At 36.7% G+C, this 14,474-nt stretch overlaps 1 protein-coding gene across 4 annotated transcripts in view; it reads left to right on the forward strand.

Annotated features, from left to right (window-relative positions):
- Nucleotides 1–14,474, forward strand: part of Wdr59 (WD repeat domain 59) — a 350,259-nt gene that overhangs the window by 79,855 nt on the left and 255,930 nt on the right. For all 4 annotated transcript variants that reach the window (XM_090376889.1, XM_090376890.1, XM_090376891.1 and 1 more), the window contains exon 8: nt 3,841–3,957. In XM_090376889.1, coding sequence (XP_090233015.1) covers nt 3,841–3,957 — 117 coding nt within the window. The remainder of the gene's footprint in view (nt 1–3,840; nt 3,958–14,474) is intronic.

The raw sequence follows: 14,474 nt of genomic DNA on the forward strand, positions 1-14,474 counted from the left end.
ATTGATGTTGCATTGGTCATTCCATACAGATGATGGTGTTCATCTACATATAATAATCAACCAGTCTGGCACAATGAAATAAATAATTATCAACCAGTATGATGAAATCGGTCTCTGTAGCCAGGTGGTCAGGAGCGGGAGTGCAGTAGCATGTGCTCTTTGAGTAGACTGGGGTTCAAACCCTTGACTGCTAAATATGGTCAATCTGCCAACCCGCACTGGACCAGCGTGGCAGATTATGGTCCATTTCCCTCGACGTGAATCATTGAGGAAACTTCCATCCTGCAGTGGGTTGATGATGGTTGCAGTTTACCTTAACTTACCTTATAATGAAATCACCCTCTATGTCATCTGTTTAAGGTTTCTCAGAGGGTCCAGGATTATATTCACTCATTGGCATAGAGACCAATTTATTGACTTATCTTCCCAAACCAGCACACTTCTCAAATACCACTATTTGGTCTTGGACCCAGATAAAATGTTATCTACAGTTCATGCTATCTCCTATGACATGGGGCCAGGGGAAAACATCATCAGTCACCTTGCATGTAGACTGCCCTCTTGCAATGTCTTACATACACTGATGAACCAAAACATTATGATCACCTACCTAATATGATGTTGGTCCTCCATGTGCAGCCAAAACAGCTCGTACCCAGCAAGGCATGGATGTTACAAGATTTCTAAATGTGTCTTGTGGTATCTGGTACCAATACGTAACCAGCAGATCCTTTAACTCCTGTAAGGTCTGTGGTTGAGACGCTGCAAATCGGGATTGATGTCTGGGGAATTTGGAGGCCAGGGAAATACCTGGATGTCTTCCTCATGTTCTGTGAACCAGTCTCGAACAATCCGGGTGGTGTGGCATGGCGCATTATCCTACTGAAAGATGGCACCGCCAGAGGGGAAGACCGTTGCCATAAAAGGGTGTACCTGGTCAGCAATGATGTTTAGGTAGGTGGTAGACTTCTGAGTGCCCGGCACATGGATGACTGGACCCAGGGTATCCCAGAAGAACATCGCCCAAAGCATGACACTGCTGTCACCGGCTTGTTTTCGTCCCATGGTGCATCTAGTTGACATCACTTCTCCAGGTAAACAACGCACATGTACTTGGCTGCCCACGTGATGCAACAGGAAACATGATTCATTGGACCAGACGACCTTCCAATCATTCAACGTCTAGTTTTGATGCTTGCGAGCCCATTGTAGGCACTGTCGCTGGTGAACCATGGTTAGCATGGGCACTCGGAATGGCCTGCAGCTATGCAGCTACATTTTCAGCAGGGTTCTATGTACTGTGTGTTGTGACACATTACTTCTGTCACCAGCATTTGAATTACTGGCGAGTTGTGCCACAGTCGCCCTTCTGTTGCCACGTACCATCCACTTAAATGGGTTACATTTTTTGTAATAAAGATATGTAGATCAGAATCAGGGTGTGTTTGCCAGGAGCAATGATGGATGAGGTTACCAACAGATTGTCAGATTTTAATATGGGTAAAGAGAGTATTATTATTATTTATGTTGGGGAGTAATGATATTAAACCAACACAATCTGATGATTTTTTTGGATAAATATAAGACCATGTTGAAAAAATGCTGTGAATTAGATCAGAATGTGTATGTGTCTGCAGTTCTGCCCAGACACAATGAGGAATTAAATGCCGAAAGCTTTGTGGATTAACTCAAGACTTGAGGGACTCTAGTTTATGGGGGAAATTTTCAAAGGCTTCGGGGGGGGGGAGGAGATTTTTATCAGTGTGGCTTGCACTGGTGGAAGGATTCTGTTTTCTAGAGATGGTATTCATTTGAACAGGTGAAGCAAGGGTCTTTGCCAGTATAGTTGAGGATACTTTAAGGGTTCGGGGAGGAATGGTATAGACACATATTCATCTGATGATGTGTTTCAAAGTAATGCTTACACATGTCTCAAGGATTCTTGTTTGTTGCTGCAACAGCCGATGTTAGCAAAATGAGCTGAGTGTGCAACATTTAAAATGAGTGAAAAGTTAAAGCTAGGGAAACAAGCCTAAAAACTTCTAGGGGTATATCAGAGTAGTAAACTGCAGAAGAATACTTAGCCTTAACTATGTCTATGGTAACGTCAGGAGTGCTGTCAATAAAATGGGTGAATTTGAACTCCTGGTTAGGACAACTAATGCTGACATAATAGAGCTAACAGAAATGTAGTGCCACCTGGAAATTGGGGATGAGTTCCACTATGGTGTGTATACTGTGTTTCAGAAAGATAGGGAAGATAGAAAGTGTGGTGGGGTCAAGCTATTTATCAAAAGCAACTTTAGCACAAAAAGAGCCTTTGCTGATTCACAAGTTATGCCTGCCAGCATAGAATCTGTGTGGCGTGAATTAGTTGGAAGAAAAGGTATGGTGACAGTGGAAAGTAATCTACAGACCAAAAGATTGTCTTTTCAATCTTTTGATATGTAGACTTATATATTGGATCTATATCCAATATATATATATATATATATATATATATATATATATGATAAGGATACATATAACATTCATAGAGGACATAATATAATCATGTCCTCTGTGACAGTATGGTGGTTTTGCCATTTATCACCCATTTGGAGAAGTCTGAGTTCAAGTCTCATCATAAACTTTTGGAGAAGTCTGAGTTCAAGTCTCATCATAAACTGGAGGAATTTGTGAAGGCTTTTTTAATCAGGGCAATAGTTAGACAATCTCAAGTGGAGGAGTAGGGTTTCCCCATGAGTTATTCCAGGTTTTTCAGCTTGCATACCATACAAATCAGGCTGTTGAATATACATGCTTGTATAGACATAATTATACAGTGGTGCAATGTAGTTTGTCAGTGATGCACCTAAAAACACTATAGCATAATATAGTTATAATAAAAAGAACTAATATAATACAGTTATATATTTGGTAGAGGTTTCTACAAAAAAATGTGCATAGCTCAAGTAGTGCGTTGAAAATGTATGTTCCTCTATTTGGTTGGCGGAAGGCAGGGTGTGCAAGGAATTTGCTTTGTATTTAACATTCCTTGTATTGTGTTGTACTACCTTTGATTTTTTATTTTTAGTACAGAACCTATGTATTAATATTTTATCTTAAAATGTGTGTGCTCATGTATTAAATGTGCTTATTTTTCATTTATTTTTGTTATTGTTCTATCATATTTAGTACGAACACTTTTTTTGTAAGAATATATCTCAAATTGTAAAGTAGAAATAATTAGGAAAATAGGTTTTTCTTGATGCAAGGGTTTCAGGAACATATTCCTTTCATTAACTGAGGGACACCTGTTATTTTAAAATAAATAGCAAATCATCATACTTCCACTGAAGGATATTACGAATTAAAGGTTAAATGACAACTAATAACACTGTTATACCACATGAATGTATTTTAAAATGTAGTAGTAATAGCAGTGGCATGTATTTATTGAAGTGTCACCACATCAATCTACGTTTAAAATATTGGCAATGTTTCAAGGTTCTACTGAACTCTTGTCTTCAGCCCTCTTTAGTGGAGGAAGATACTTGCCTCAAGTATTTCTGTTTATACTCAGTTAGCATTATATATGGCCAGCACACACAACCCATCATTTTTTCACTGTTACTATTGTCATTTGTTATTTGGGTGAGCGGTGTGGTCAGAGAGCAGGAAAATTTAACTTTCATCTACTAAAAACTAGTGATTGTATGGTTGTTTTTCAGCATCCTCAATAACTATAAATTTCAGTATCCTGCAATTTGTGTTAAATTAATGGTATCTGCTTCAGATTTTTGTAATTATTATTAATAGATAATTAGTAATAATCTAAAGACTTTTTTTTTATGGTAGAAAGGAACAAGTCCAGTTCAGTATATAGCTGCCCATTTATCTAAAATACACGGTCTGGATTGGAGTTTAACACTGCAGCATTACCTTGCAACATCTAGCCAAGACTGTACTGTGAAAGTATGTATATAATTTATGAAATCTTTTTTGAAATGAAATATGCAAATTAGCTAATATCCGTATAAAATAAAAATTTCTCATGATCACTTTGTTTTAGATCCGAAAAAAAGAATATCTCCTGAACTTTATCTCGTGGGAGTGGGAAGGAGAGAATGTGTGCATATTTTTATTTTATACAGATAAGAAATAAAAAATATTTCTTTTGTGAGGCCAACTTTTAACTTGGGACTGCAGCTTTGCATGTTATGGAGAATCAGCATATACAGTAGAATGTCGGTTATCCAGAATGTCAGTTATCCAGAATAATTTGAAAAGCTGATCTTTCTTCTTTTTTTTTTTTTTATTAATGGTAGTACAGTAAGCTGCAGTTATAGTGGTCATGTTTTCAAATTGAATTGTGATTATAATAAGCAAAAGATCGAGTTTACTACCTGTTTATAACAGATTATACAAACAAAAAAAAAGCCCAATAAACCGAAAAGTGCAAATTGTTTTTATTGTTTTATGGTTGTGACCTTCAGGAATCTGCTTTAGAAAAATATTACATAGACTACTGGGTTTTTTCAGAAACCATGAGTGAATTTCAGTTTAGTTTAGCTCCAGATTCGATAAGAATAATATAGGCCCGAAACTGTGCGATTTATTATTTTTCTCAATTTTTTACAGTAAAATGTGAACAAAAATAAAAGAAATTGGCTAACCGGAAGAGGTCTGACATCAGTTATTCCGGATAACTGATGCTCTACTGTATGGAGAATATAGAAACATATACAAGCAGTTCTCGCTTTACGAGTTCCTGTGTTTACGAGTTTTTTTTTCTCAAAGTATCAAGTATCAACAAAATCGAAAATATGAACATTAATTGCAAAAAATGAATGTTAAACATTCATAAACACCACATTTCAAACCATGCGCATAGCTATACAATTAGTCCGTTCCAGAGACTACGTCATATTGTGAAAATATCGCAATGTGAATCTAATAACACATTGTTTTTTGGTAATTCTTTCCACGACCTCAGAAGTTGAAATTTTCGCTATATAACTCTCTAAAAGGTCGTTTATATATAATGCAAATTGTATTAGTTCCGATTCATATCACTAAAATGCACTACACTTTCATTGTTATCATATGTTCTGTTTGTTTGTTTGTTATTTGGTTTTTAGGAGCATTAGCAACTAAGGCCATATTGCTCCAGGGATGTGCAGTGGTCTTTCCCTGACCTTTCCGCACCCTCCGTATTTGGTGGTCACGGTCTCGAACCTCGGTCTAATCAAGAAGCATGTGCTACGCACTGCTGTTCCTGCCCACCTGGCTATGGAGGCGCCTCATATGTTCTGTTATAAGAACCAATTTTGAATGCTTTTGTGACATTTTTCTGAAGCACATTTCTGGAGGTCACAGCCATAAAGCAATAAAAACAGTTTGCACTTTCCGGTTTATTGGGCTTTTCTGTTACTGCAAGCAATTATAAACAGGTAGTAAACTTGATTTTATTGCATTTGCAAAAATACTGATAGCTGGAATTGTGTGGTTTTTTTATGTTATTATGGTGAAATGTGTTTCCCCTTTACTGAAATCTTCAATCGTATAAAAAACAAATTTTCAGAATTTTCTCTTCATTCCTTTTTTTTTTTAAGCTTCGTAAACTTGTTACTCCGCGCAAATCATGTTAGTTGCAATTTGTGCATTCCTTTAAAAAATGCTTATGCATCTATTGAAATTTATAAAGAAAATAGAATTTATTCTTGGAAACAAATGCCTCTTGAAGCATTTCTGAAGAAGATGCTGACTCCTTGTGCAACAAACCATCGAGTGCCGAGCCAATAATAAGTGATTAACGAGTGTGCATTTAGTCGATGATGAAGAATAACCATTCTTTAAAATTTGTAAGTCATAAATAATTTCTTTATTATTATAATTTGCTTGATTTTACAGGCTACGTTTTAATTTCTTTGGATAGATCAGTCATTGTTTAAATATTAACTAATTAGCTAACTAATTTCATTGTTGAGAACGTAACCCCTATTTTTAACATTATGTCTATGGGATTTAATTCCCACTTTACAAGCGCGTGCTAGAAACGAATTAACTCATAAAGTCGAGAACTACTTGTATAAATAATTTCAAAGAAATAAGATATAAAATGTTAAAGACATGTATGCAAGATTTTCCATGTATTGTAAAATAAGAAAATGTTAACACATTTTCTTTGTATGTACTGTATGTAAATGTGATTTTTCAATTTCAGATTGTAGGAAAAGCAATGTAGTGAGACATTTGCAAATAAATAAGCCTAAAGAAAATGCAAACTATGTAGAAAGGAATGCAGATATTAGAGCATTTCACATTGATGATGATATGTGCAGAATGTTAGCTGAAAAGGATGTAATTTATTCTGAATTGTGCTAGTTATATGTGTGTATTGTTCGGAAATGTGTTTCCTGATAGTGAAATAACAAATGTATGGTTAGTTATTAGTAGTGGCAAATGATGCAAGGAAGCAAGCTTATGCAGCATCAGTAAAAAAAGAAACACTTTCCACATCACCTGTTTGTCCCCTCTGATAATTTGCCTAATTCTTCCTTCAGTTGATGTAAACTACTCACTTCCACAACCAGATAGAAATTTTTTGTCCGATGATTAGTTAGCAATCTAGCTGAAAGCAAATTTCTGCACATCTGCCCTGCACCCATCCTTCCTCGGTTTAAATTTTTGCCTCCTTTTTGTGCGTTGTCTGACCAAGACTAAGGATGCCATCATCATTTAGCATACTCAGTCTATTCAAAGCGTTAAACAGGCCTACCATAACAAGGGCATTATCAACACTGAGTGCAAGACAAGCAAATTACAGCATCAGTTTCCCGATACTGTAATTTGTAGAACTGAGATCTCTCTTCGTAAGATGATCCTTTTGTTCCCCTCAATCTCATTCCCTTCTCTGCATCCATTCCAAGAGATCCACATCCATCTAAAATGAGGCTTTCAGACCTAGATACAATACTGAAGATGTAGTTTAACATAGCCTTATACAACAAGATAATTACCTCCTTATCCCTATTGGCAATATTCCTTTATATCATTGACAAAACTACATGAGCTGTTCTGGCAGCATGTTTTGTTGTGGAAGAACAAAAACAGGAGGTATTGTTATGAAATTGCACAAAAAAAGAAAAGCAGAGGTGGTGATGGCTCTGAAAAATGGCTATTTTTGATTGCTACGGATGGCAGTAATCAGAGTGATTCCAAGCTGTATCCCTTGTAGTGATCATTCATAATTTTAAAAAAAATCAAAGGTAACTCTACAGGATACAGCATGGGTATCATTTTTAATGGGTATCATATAAAGGCATGTATGATTCATTTCAAAACTTTTCTTGCACACAGTGTTGATAATGCCCTTGTTATGGTAGGCCTGAAAACTGTAGTAGCAAGGGTATTGAAAGAGGAATTGAGCACTTGAAGGTAATGGGTTGTCCTTGCCATGTGTGCTGAAAAGGGGGCCGCATGCTATCCTGTGAAAGTGGATGAATATTCTGAACATTTACTACTATCTAGAAAGAAGTGCTACAAGGAAAGGTATATCTGAACAGTTTAAATTAATCCATGCTACTGAAGTAAAAAAAGATTTTAAAGTATATGTGCACATGTTTGAGTAAATGTTTAATTAGACTGGTAGAACAGCAGCAACCTCTGACAAGTCGGAGGTTGTTACTATTCTACACATTGGTTGATTGTTTTCTGCAGCAACATTTTAGAGAGGCAACAAGCAAAAGGAGTACACTTGATCTGATTATCAGCAGTGACTCTTCATGCATTAAGAATATCCAGAGAAAGGAACCACTAGGTGGCAGTGATAATATATTGATGTTGGATATGCTTAAAGATATAACTATTGTCAAGGGAAAGGCATTCGCTTTTTGTAAAGGTGACTACAATGGTTTCAGACAGTTTTTAAATTCTTTTCAGTGGAACTGGGAAATTCTACTCATAAAAGCTACTAAGCTTTTTATGCAAACAAAATGATATTGTTCAAGGTTTAGACTTGAATGGATATCAGATGGGATGATTATGAATTAGCAGGTGAGTACCAGTAAGTACAAGTACCATACAGTCAGATCCCTAAGGGGGTTAGGCAAGCTAGTAAAGAGTATGAGAAATATGATTAAAGAGGCCTGTGCGCTCTGGATTCATTATTATTATTAAATTACAGTTGCTCAGAGTGAAAAGGATACAAAAATATAGATTATGACAAGTTTAATAATAGGAAATATACATATATTAGATTAGATACATAAAATAAAAGCTTTCGGTTGTTTAGTCAACCTTCTTCAGTTAAACTGACAGTTAGAATGGAGCATGAGGGCGTGTACTGCCAATCTTGTACGTGAAGTGCGTGATTAATTGTTGGATGTTGAAGCCTGTGGCTGTGATGTATGTGGACGTGGCCAGCGTTTGTCAATGGACAGGATTGCTGTTTCGGTGATAGGGCGGACTTGAAAACCACTGTTCCTGTTCACTGAGGTATTGGAGTTGTTAAACATCAAATGCTCCAATACCTCAGTGAACAGGAACAGTGGTTGTCAAGTCCGCCCTATCACCGAAACAGCAATCCTGTCCATTGACAAACGCTGGCCACGTCCACATACATCACAGCCACAGGCTTCAACATCCAACAATTAATCACGCACTTCACGTACAAGATTGGCAGTACAAGCCCTCATGCTCCATTCTAACTGTCAGTTTAACTGAAGAAGGTTGATTAAACAACCGAAAGCTTTTATTTGTATGTATCTAATCTAATATATGTATATTTCCTATTATTAAACTTGTCACAATCTATATTTTTGTATCCATTTCGCTCTGAGCAACTGAAATTTAATAATAATAGTATGAGAAATTCTTGGATAAGAATTCAAAGAAAAGTAGTGAAGAATTCTTTGCTTATGTTAACACCAAAAGGAAAGGGATGAACATCATTGGCCCACTAGATATGAATAGGATAACTATTGATGATCCTGTTCAGGTTGCTGAAAAATATTTTGCTTCTGGTGTTCTTATTCCTAAAAACTTCTTCACACATGAAGAAGTTTTTAAGGATGGGACCACTGGAAGTACACTAAATGATAACTGGGAGATAAATGATTTTGTTATAACTGAGAAGAAAGTGGAATTCAAATGGCTGCAGCTAAAAGTAAACAAGACACTGCAGCTGATGAAATCTATCCAGTTATATTAAAAGAAGCAGCAAAAGAGGTAAGCAAACCTTTGGCCATAATCATGAGAGTATCCTTGTATGCAGGGTAGGTTTCCCAAGATTGGAGGCTTGCAAATGTCTCTCCTACTCGCAGAGGAGGGGGGATCAAAGGGTGATTGAACAGTTATAGAACTGTAATTTTTGTTCCAGGGAAAATAATAGTCAGTGATCGAAGAAAAATTGCAGGATTTTTTAGCAGGAATGGAATTATTTCTAAACCAGTGTGAATTTATTGAGAGTGGGTGGTTTCTGATCAGTCCCATTATCTACTTTGATGCTCTAACAAATGAATTGGATGCAAACAATAATTTTAACATATTTAGATTTCAGAAAAGCTTTTGACACTGTTCCACATGAAGGCAGAGCTGTAGTGACGGGTATACACCATATACCCTCTGAATTTTTTTAGGCGAATAGCATATACCTTTTGGTTTTTGAAAGACTTGAAAAAACAAATATTAAAATATTTACTGAAAATTAAAAAATGAATTTATTAGAATTTGATTCTTAGGCAATACTTATAGTTTTATTATTTTTAATATATATGCATATATATAAGTAAATATGCCATGTACGTATATACATATACTGTATATATATATGTAAGGGTAATAGTAGTAGTAGCAGCATGTGATGCAAGAAAGCAAGTGTATGAGCTTATGCAGCATCAGCCAAAAAAAAAAACAATCACACCATTACCTCCAAATGCCTGTCCAGTTCCTCATTAAATTTATTCAACCTATCAACTTCCACAACAACAGATGGAAGTTTGTTCCAGCAATTAATCACCCGCTAGCTAAAGGCAAATTTCCGCACATCTATTCTACATCTGTCTTTTCTTAATTTGAATTTATGCCCCCTAGGTTCATAATCTGAACAAGTGGAAGGATCCCATCAGAATTCAGCATGCTCAACCCATTCAAGGCCTTATATACTTCAATCAGATCACCGTGCAAGTGACTAGTCTCCAGCCACTGCAATTTGCAGAACTTAAGCCTCTCTTGGTAAGAGGATCCCTTCATTCCCCTCACCAATCTTGTTGCCCTTCTCTGTACACACTCAAGTAAATCTACATCCTTCCTAAAACGAGGCCTCCAGACCTGTACGCAGTACTCAAGGCGTGGCCTGACCATTGCCTTATACAGAGGGATAATCACCTCCTTTTTACTGCTAGCGAAATTCCTATATATCATTGACAAAACCCCATGACCTGCCCTGGCAGCCTGTCTGCATTGCTCAGAAAACTTCATATCTGACTGCACAATTACTCCCAGGTCTTTTTCATTTTCTACCACCTTAAGTGTAGTACCACACACTTGGTACGTTTCTCTGGGGTTACTTCTACCCATATGCAGTACTTTCCATTTGTCAAGGTTAAACTTCAGTTGCCACTTCTTATCCCATCTGCCCAAATTATCTAGATCCTGTTGCAGTAGCACACTGCCATTACTGTCATTAACAACCCTGCCAACCTTTGTATTATCTGCAAACTTCGACATTAAGCCTGATATACCTTCATCGATATCATTGATAAATATACAAAACAACAGTGGACCTAACACCGAACCCTGTGGGACTCCACTAATAACATTAGTTCAAGAAGAGCACCACCCATTGATTACCACCCTCTGTCTTCTCCCACTTAACCATCCTTTTATCCATTGTAGCAACTTACCCTTAATACCATTCTGATCCAATTTGTACAATAGTCTTCCATGCACAACAGTGTCAAAAGTTTTCCTGAAATCCAAATATATGATATCAAAATTATTTTTTTGCATCCAGTTCCCATGCTTCTTGATTAGACCGGGGTTCGAGTCCGTCACCACCAAATACGGAGGATACGGAAAGGTCAGGGAATGACCACCGCATATCCCGGAGCAATATGGCCTTAGTTGCTAATGCTCCTAAAAACCAAATAACAAAACAAACAAGCATCCAGTTCCTTTGTAACCACATCGTAATATCCTATTAAATTTGTCAGACAAGACTTTCCCTTAACAAACCCATGCTGTGTCTGAATTATTGCTGCAGTCGTGTCTAGATGATCCTGCAATGCATCTTTAATCAGTGACTCCATTATTTTACCTGGAACAGAAGTTAAACTAACTGGTCTGTAATTACTCGTGTCACCCTTCGATCCCCCTTTGTGAATTGGGGATACATTTGCACATCTCCAGTCCGTGGGAACCTCCCCTGAATCCAAGGATGCTCTCATAATTATGGCTGAGGGTTTGCTTAGTTGCTTTGCCGCCTCCTTTAATATAACTGAATAGATCCCATCCACCCCAGGTGCTTTTCTTATGTTTAACTTCAACAATTTCTCCTCCACTTTGCTTTCAGTTATTCCAAAATCATTAAGTATCCTGCTACAATTTGATAACCTTCTGCCATTTTCAAACCTTAATAATTCCTCATGTGTGAATGTAGATGCAAAATACTCATTCAGTTTGTTTGCTATCTGAGCAGGATCATCAACAGTCGAACCATCGATGTCAAGTGGACCAATCAGATTCATCCCCTTACTTTTAGAGTTTATATAAGTAAAGAAATCCTTGCTGTTTTTCTTAGCATCTTTTGCCAAGGATTTCTCGTAATCTGCCTTCACCTGCCTAACCTCCTTTGTCACCTGATTACAGACTAGCTTATATTTGCCATAGGCTTCTGAGTCGCTTGATAATTTATATGCATCCCATGAATTTTTCTTTTCTATTATGAGTCTCATTAGTTCATTAGATAACCATTTAGGCCTAAACCGTGAACAATATTTCGTAATAGGTGTGAAACTTGTAGTAGCTTCCACGATTAATTCCTTGAATGCTTCCCACTTAGAATTTACTGTTGGTAACATCGTCAGTTTATCCCACTGTACAGAATTTAAAAACTGTCGGAGACCACTGTTCCAGAAGGTATGCACCGTATACCCTCTGGAATTTGATTAATAATCACAGTATACTCTCTACACATGTGCCATTCACAGAGTACACCTGCTAATTTTACAACTACAGCACTGTATAAAGGGTGCCCCGAGCTGTGGGGCAATAGGTGCAATTTACTATTATGGATAAAGGAGTGGTTGAGTGGCAGAATACAAAGGATGGTTATAAATGGGCACTGTTCTTCTTGGACTAATGTTATTTGTGGACTCTCTTGGGGTTTCAGTGCTGTGCCCTTATTGTATATGATATTTATTAATGATATTGACAAAGGCATATCAAGCTTATTTTCTGAGTTTGCAGGTGATAAAGGTTGGCAGGGTGGTTAATGACAGAAAACCAAGCACACTACTGCAGCAAGACCTAGAAGAATTAGGCAGATGGTCTGAAAAGTGGCAATTGAAGTGAAACATTGACAAGGTACTTCATATAAGAAGAAGTAATTCCAGAATAACATACCAATTAGGTGGTAGCACACTCAAGGTGATCGAGAATGAAAGAGACCTGGAGTAATTCTACAGCCTGATGTAAAGTTCTCTGGGCAGTGGACAGGGGAGCTGCTAGGACAATTCATGGGTTTCTGTCAATGATATATGGGAATATTTCCAGTAGGGACAAGGAGGTGATTATCCTGTTGTATAAGCCAATGGTTAGGCTATGTGTTGAGTACTGCATGCAGGTCTGGAAGCCCTGTTTTAAGAAAGATGTGGATCTCTTGGAACAGGTACAGAGAAGAGCAACCAGATCAGTCAACAACACACCACAAAAGACTTCTTTTCTGCGAATTGCGATGCTTAGAAACTAGGCACTTGTGGGAGACCTGATTGAAGTGTTTAAGACTGTATTGATTGAGTAAACTTGGTGGTATTCTTTTTCAGACAAACATGCACAAGGGGACATAAACTTAAATTGATGAAGGATCACTGCAAGATAAATGTGTGCAAATTTGCTTTTGGTTAGAGAGTAATTGATTGTTGTAAAAATACCATTTGGTGTTGTAGAAGTTGGTATTTTGATTAAATTTAAGGAAGAATTAGACATTAGAAAAGTTGGACAGACGAGGTGGGTAATTTTTTTTTTTTGCTGTATAATCTTGCTTCCTTGCATCATTTTCCACTAATAATAGTAACGATGATGGTGATGATAATAATAATAAGAATTCTATTAAAAGAAGAGGTTAGAAGTGATGAAAAAAGTCATATGAGAATTTTTCAGAGTTACCAAATTAAAAGTATAAATGATCAGTTTTGAGTGGCACTGATCCATATTCAAGTTCAATTCGTGATCTAAAAGAAGTTTGGAAAGAAGAAAAAATAATGAACTCCCAAGGAAAAGAACTTCTGAATTGCAAACCTGTGGTGAACAAAATTGTAAACAGGCAAAGCAAGCTGTAACTCTAGGCATGTTTTCCTTACTTGTGCAGAAAGTCTGTTCATGTTCTGTGTTCTGGCTTGAATAAAACACTTTTGTTTCTTTTTAATGTTATGCCACTGTTTGAAAATCCGTGCATAGCTCCTTGGGCAACATAGAAGTAATTACTTCTAGATATGCGGAAGAATGTTATGTGTAAAGTTTTTTTTACCAACTGCCTATTGGTAAAAAAAAATTATGAAATTTCTTTTGTTTTCAAATATACAGCATTTTCAATGCTTAACAATCTAGAAACTAGGCATCTTTCCGCTTATTTCTGCCTAAACTATTCATCTCAATTGTTTAACCTTTTTTTTTTTTTTTGACTTTGTGCCATTGAATGCACTAGTTTAGGACACAAACTTCAGCAGTTCATTTTTCATCTGAAAATTATTGTGAATGTAATATTGAACTCAATAGCCAGTTCAGATACACGTTTATCTTTCTTAATTGCTTGTGACTATATTCAGTTTTATTTGTAATGTCATCACAACTCTCTTCACTTTCAAATCATCATCACTTTTTTTATATTTTTTCACCAAGAATAGATGGAAAACCAAACACATTTTTTATTTATATGATCATTGCCCAACCATATGATTGTGTTATATATAAAAATGTGCATGTGGTGTATGTGTGCGCACCCACGCATATATACAGGGAACCCCCACTTTACATGATTCCGATTAGCACAGTTTATAAATCATTACCAAAATTTATTTAACGTTGCTTAAAATTCACTTAACATGGCTGTTTTTCCAGATAGGCAATTCAAGCCACTACGGGTAACAAGCTGATTACACTGGTGGAGTTCTGGAAAAATTGTAGCATTTAAAATGTGATTGAAAATATTCATGAGTCATGGCATCAAGTGACATCGAGCAACATGAGAGCTGTGTGGAAAAATCCTCTGC

Source organism: Mastigoproctus giganteus, chromosome 7 (assembly GCF_048544385.1).
Source record: "Mastigoproctus giganteus isolate SK-2022 chromosome 7, ASM4854438v1, whole genome shotgun sequence".
NCBI classification, from domain to species: domain Eukaryota; kingdom Metazoa; phylum Arthropoda; class Arachnida; order Uropygi; family Thelyphonidae; genus Mastigoproctus; species Mastigoproctus giganteus.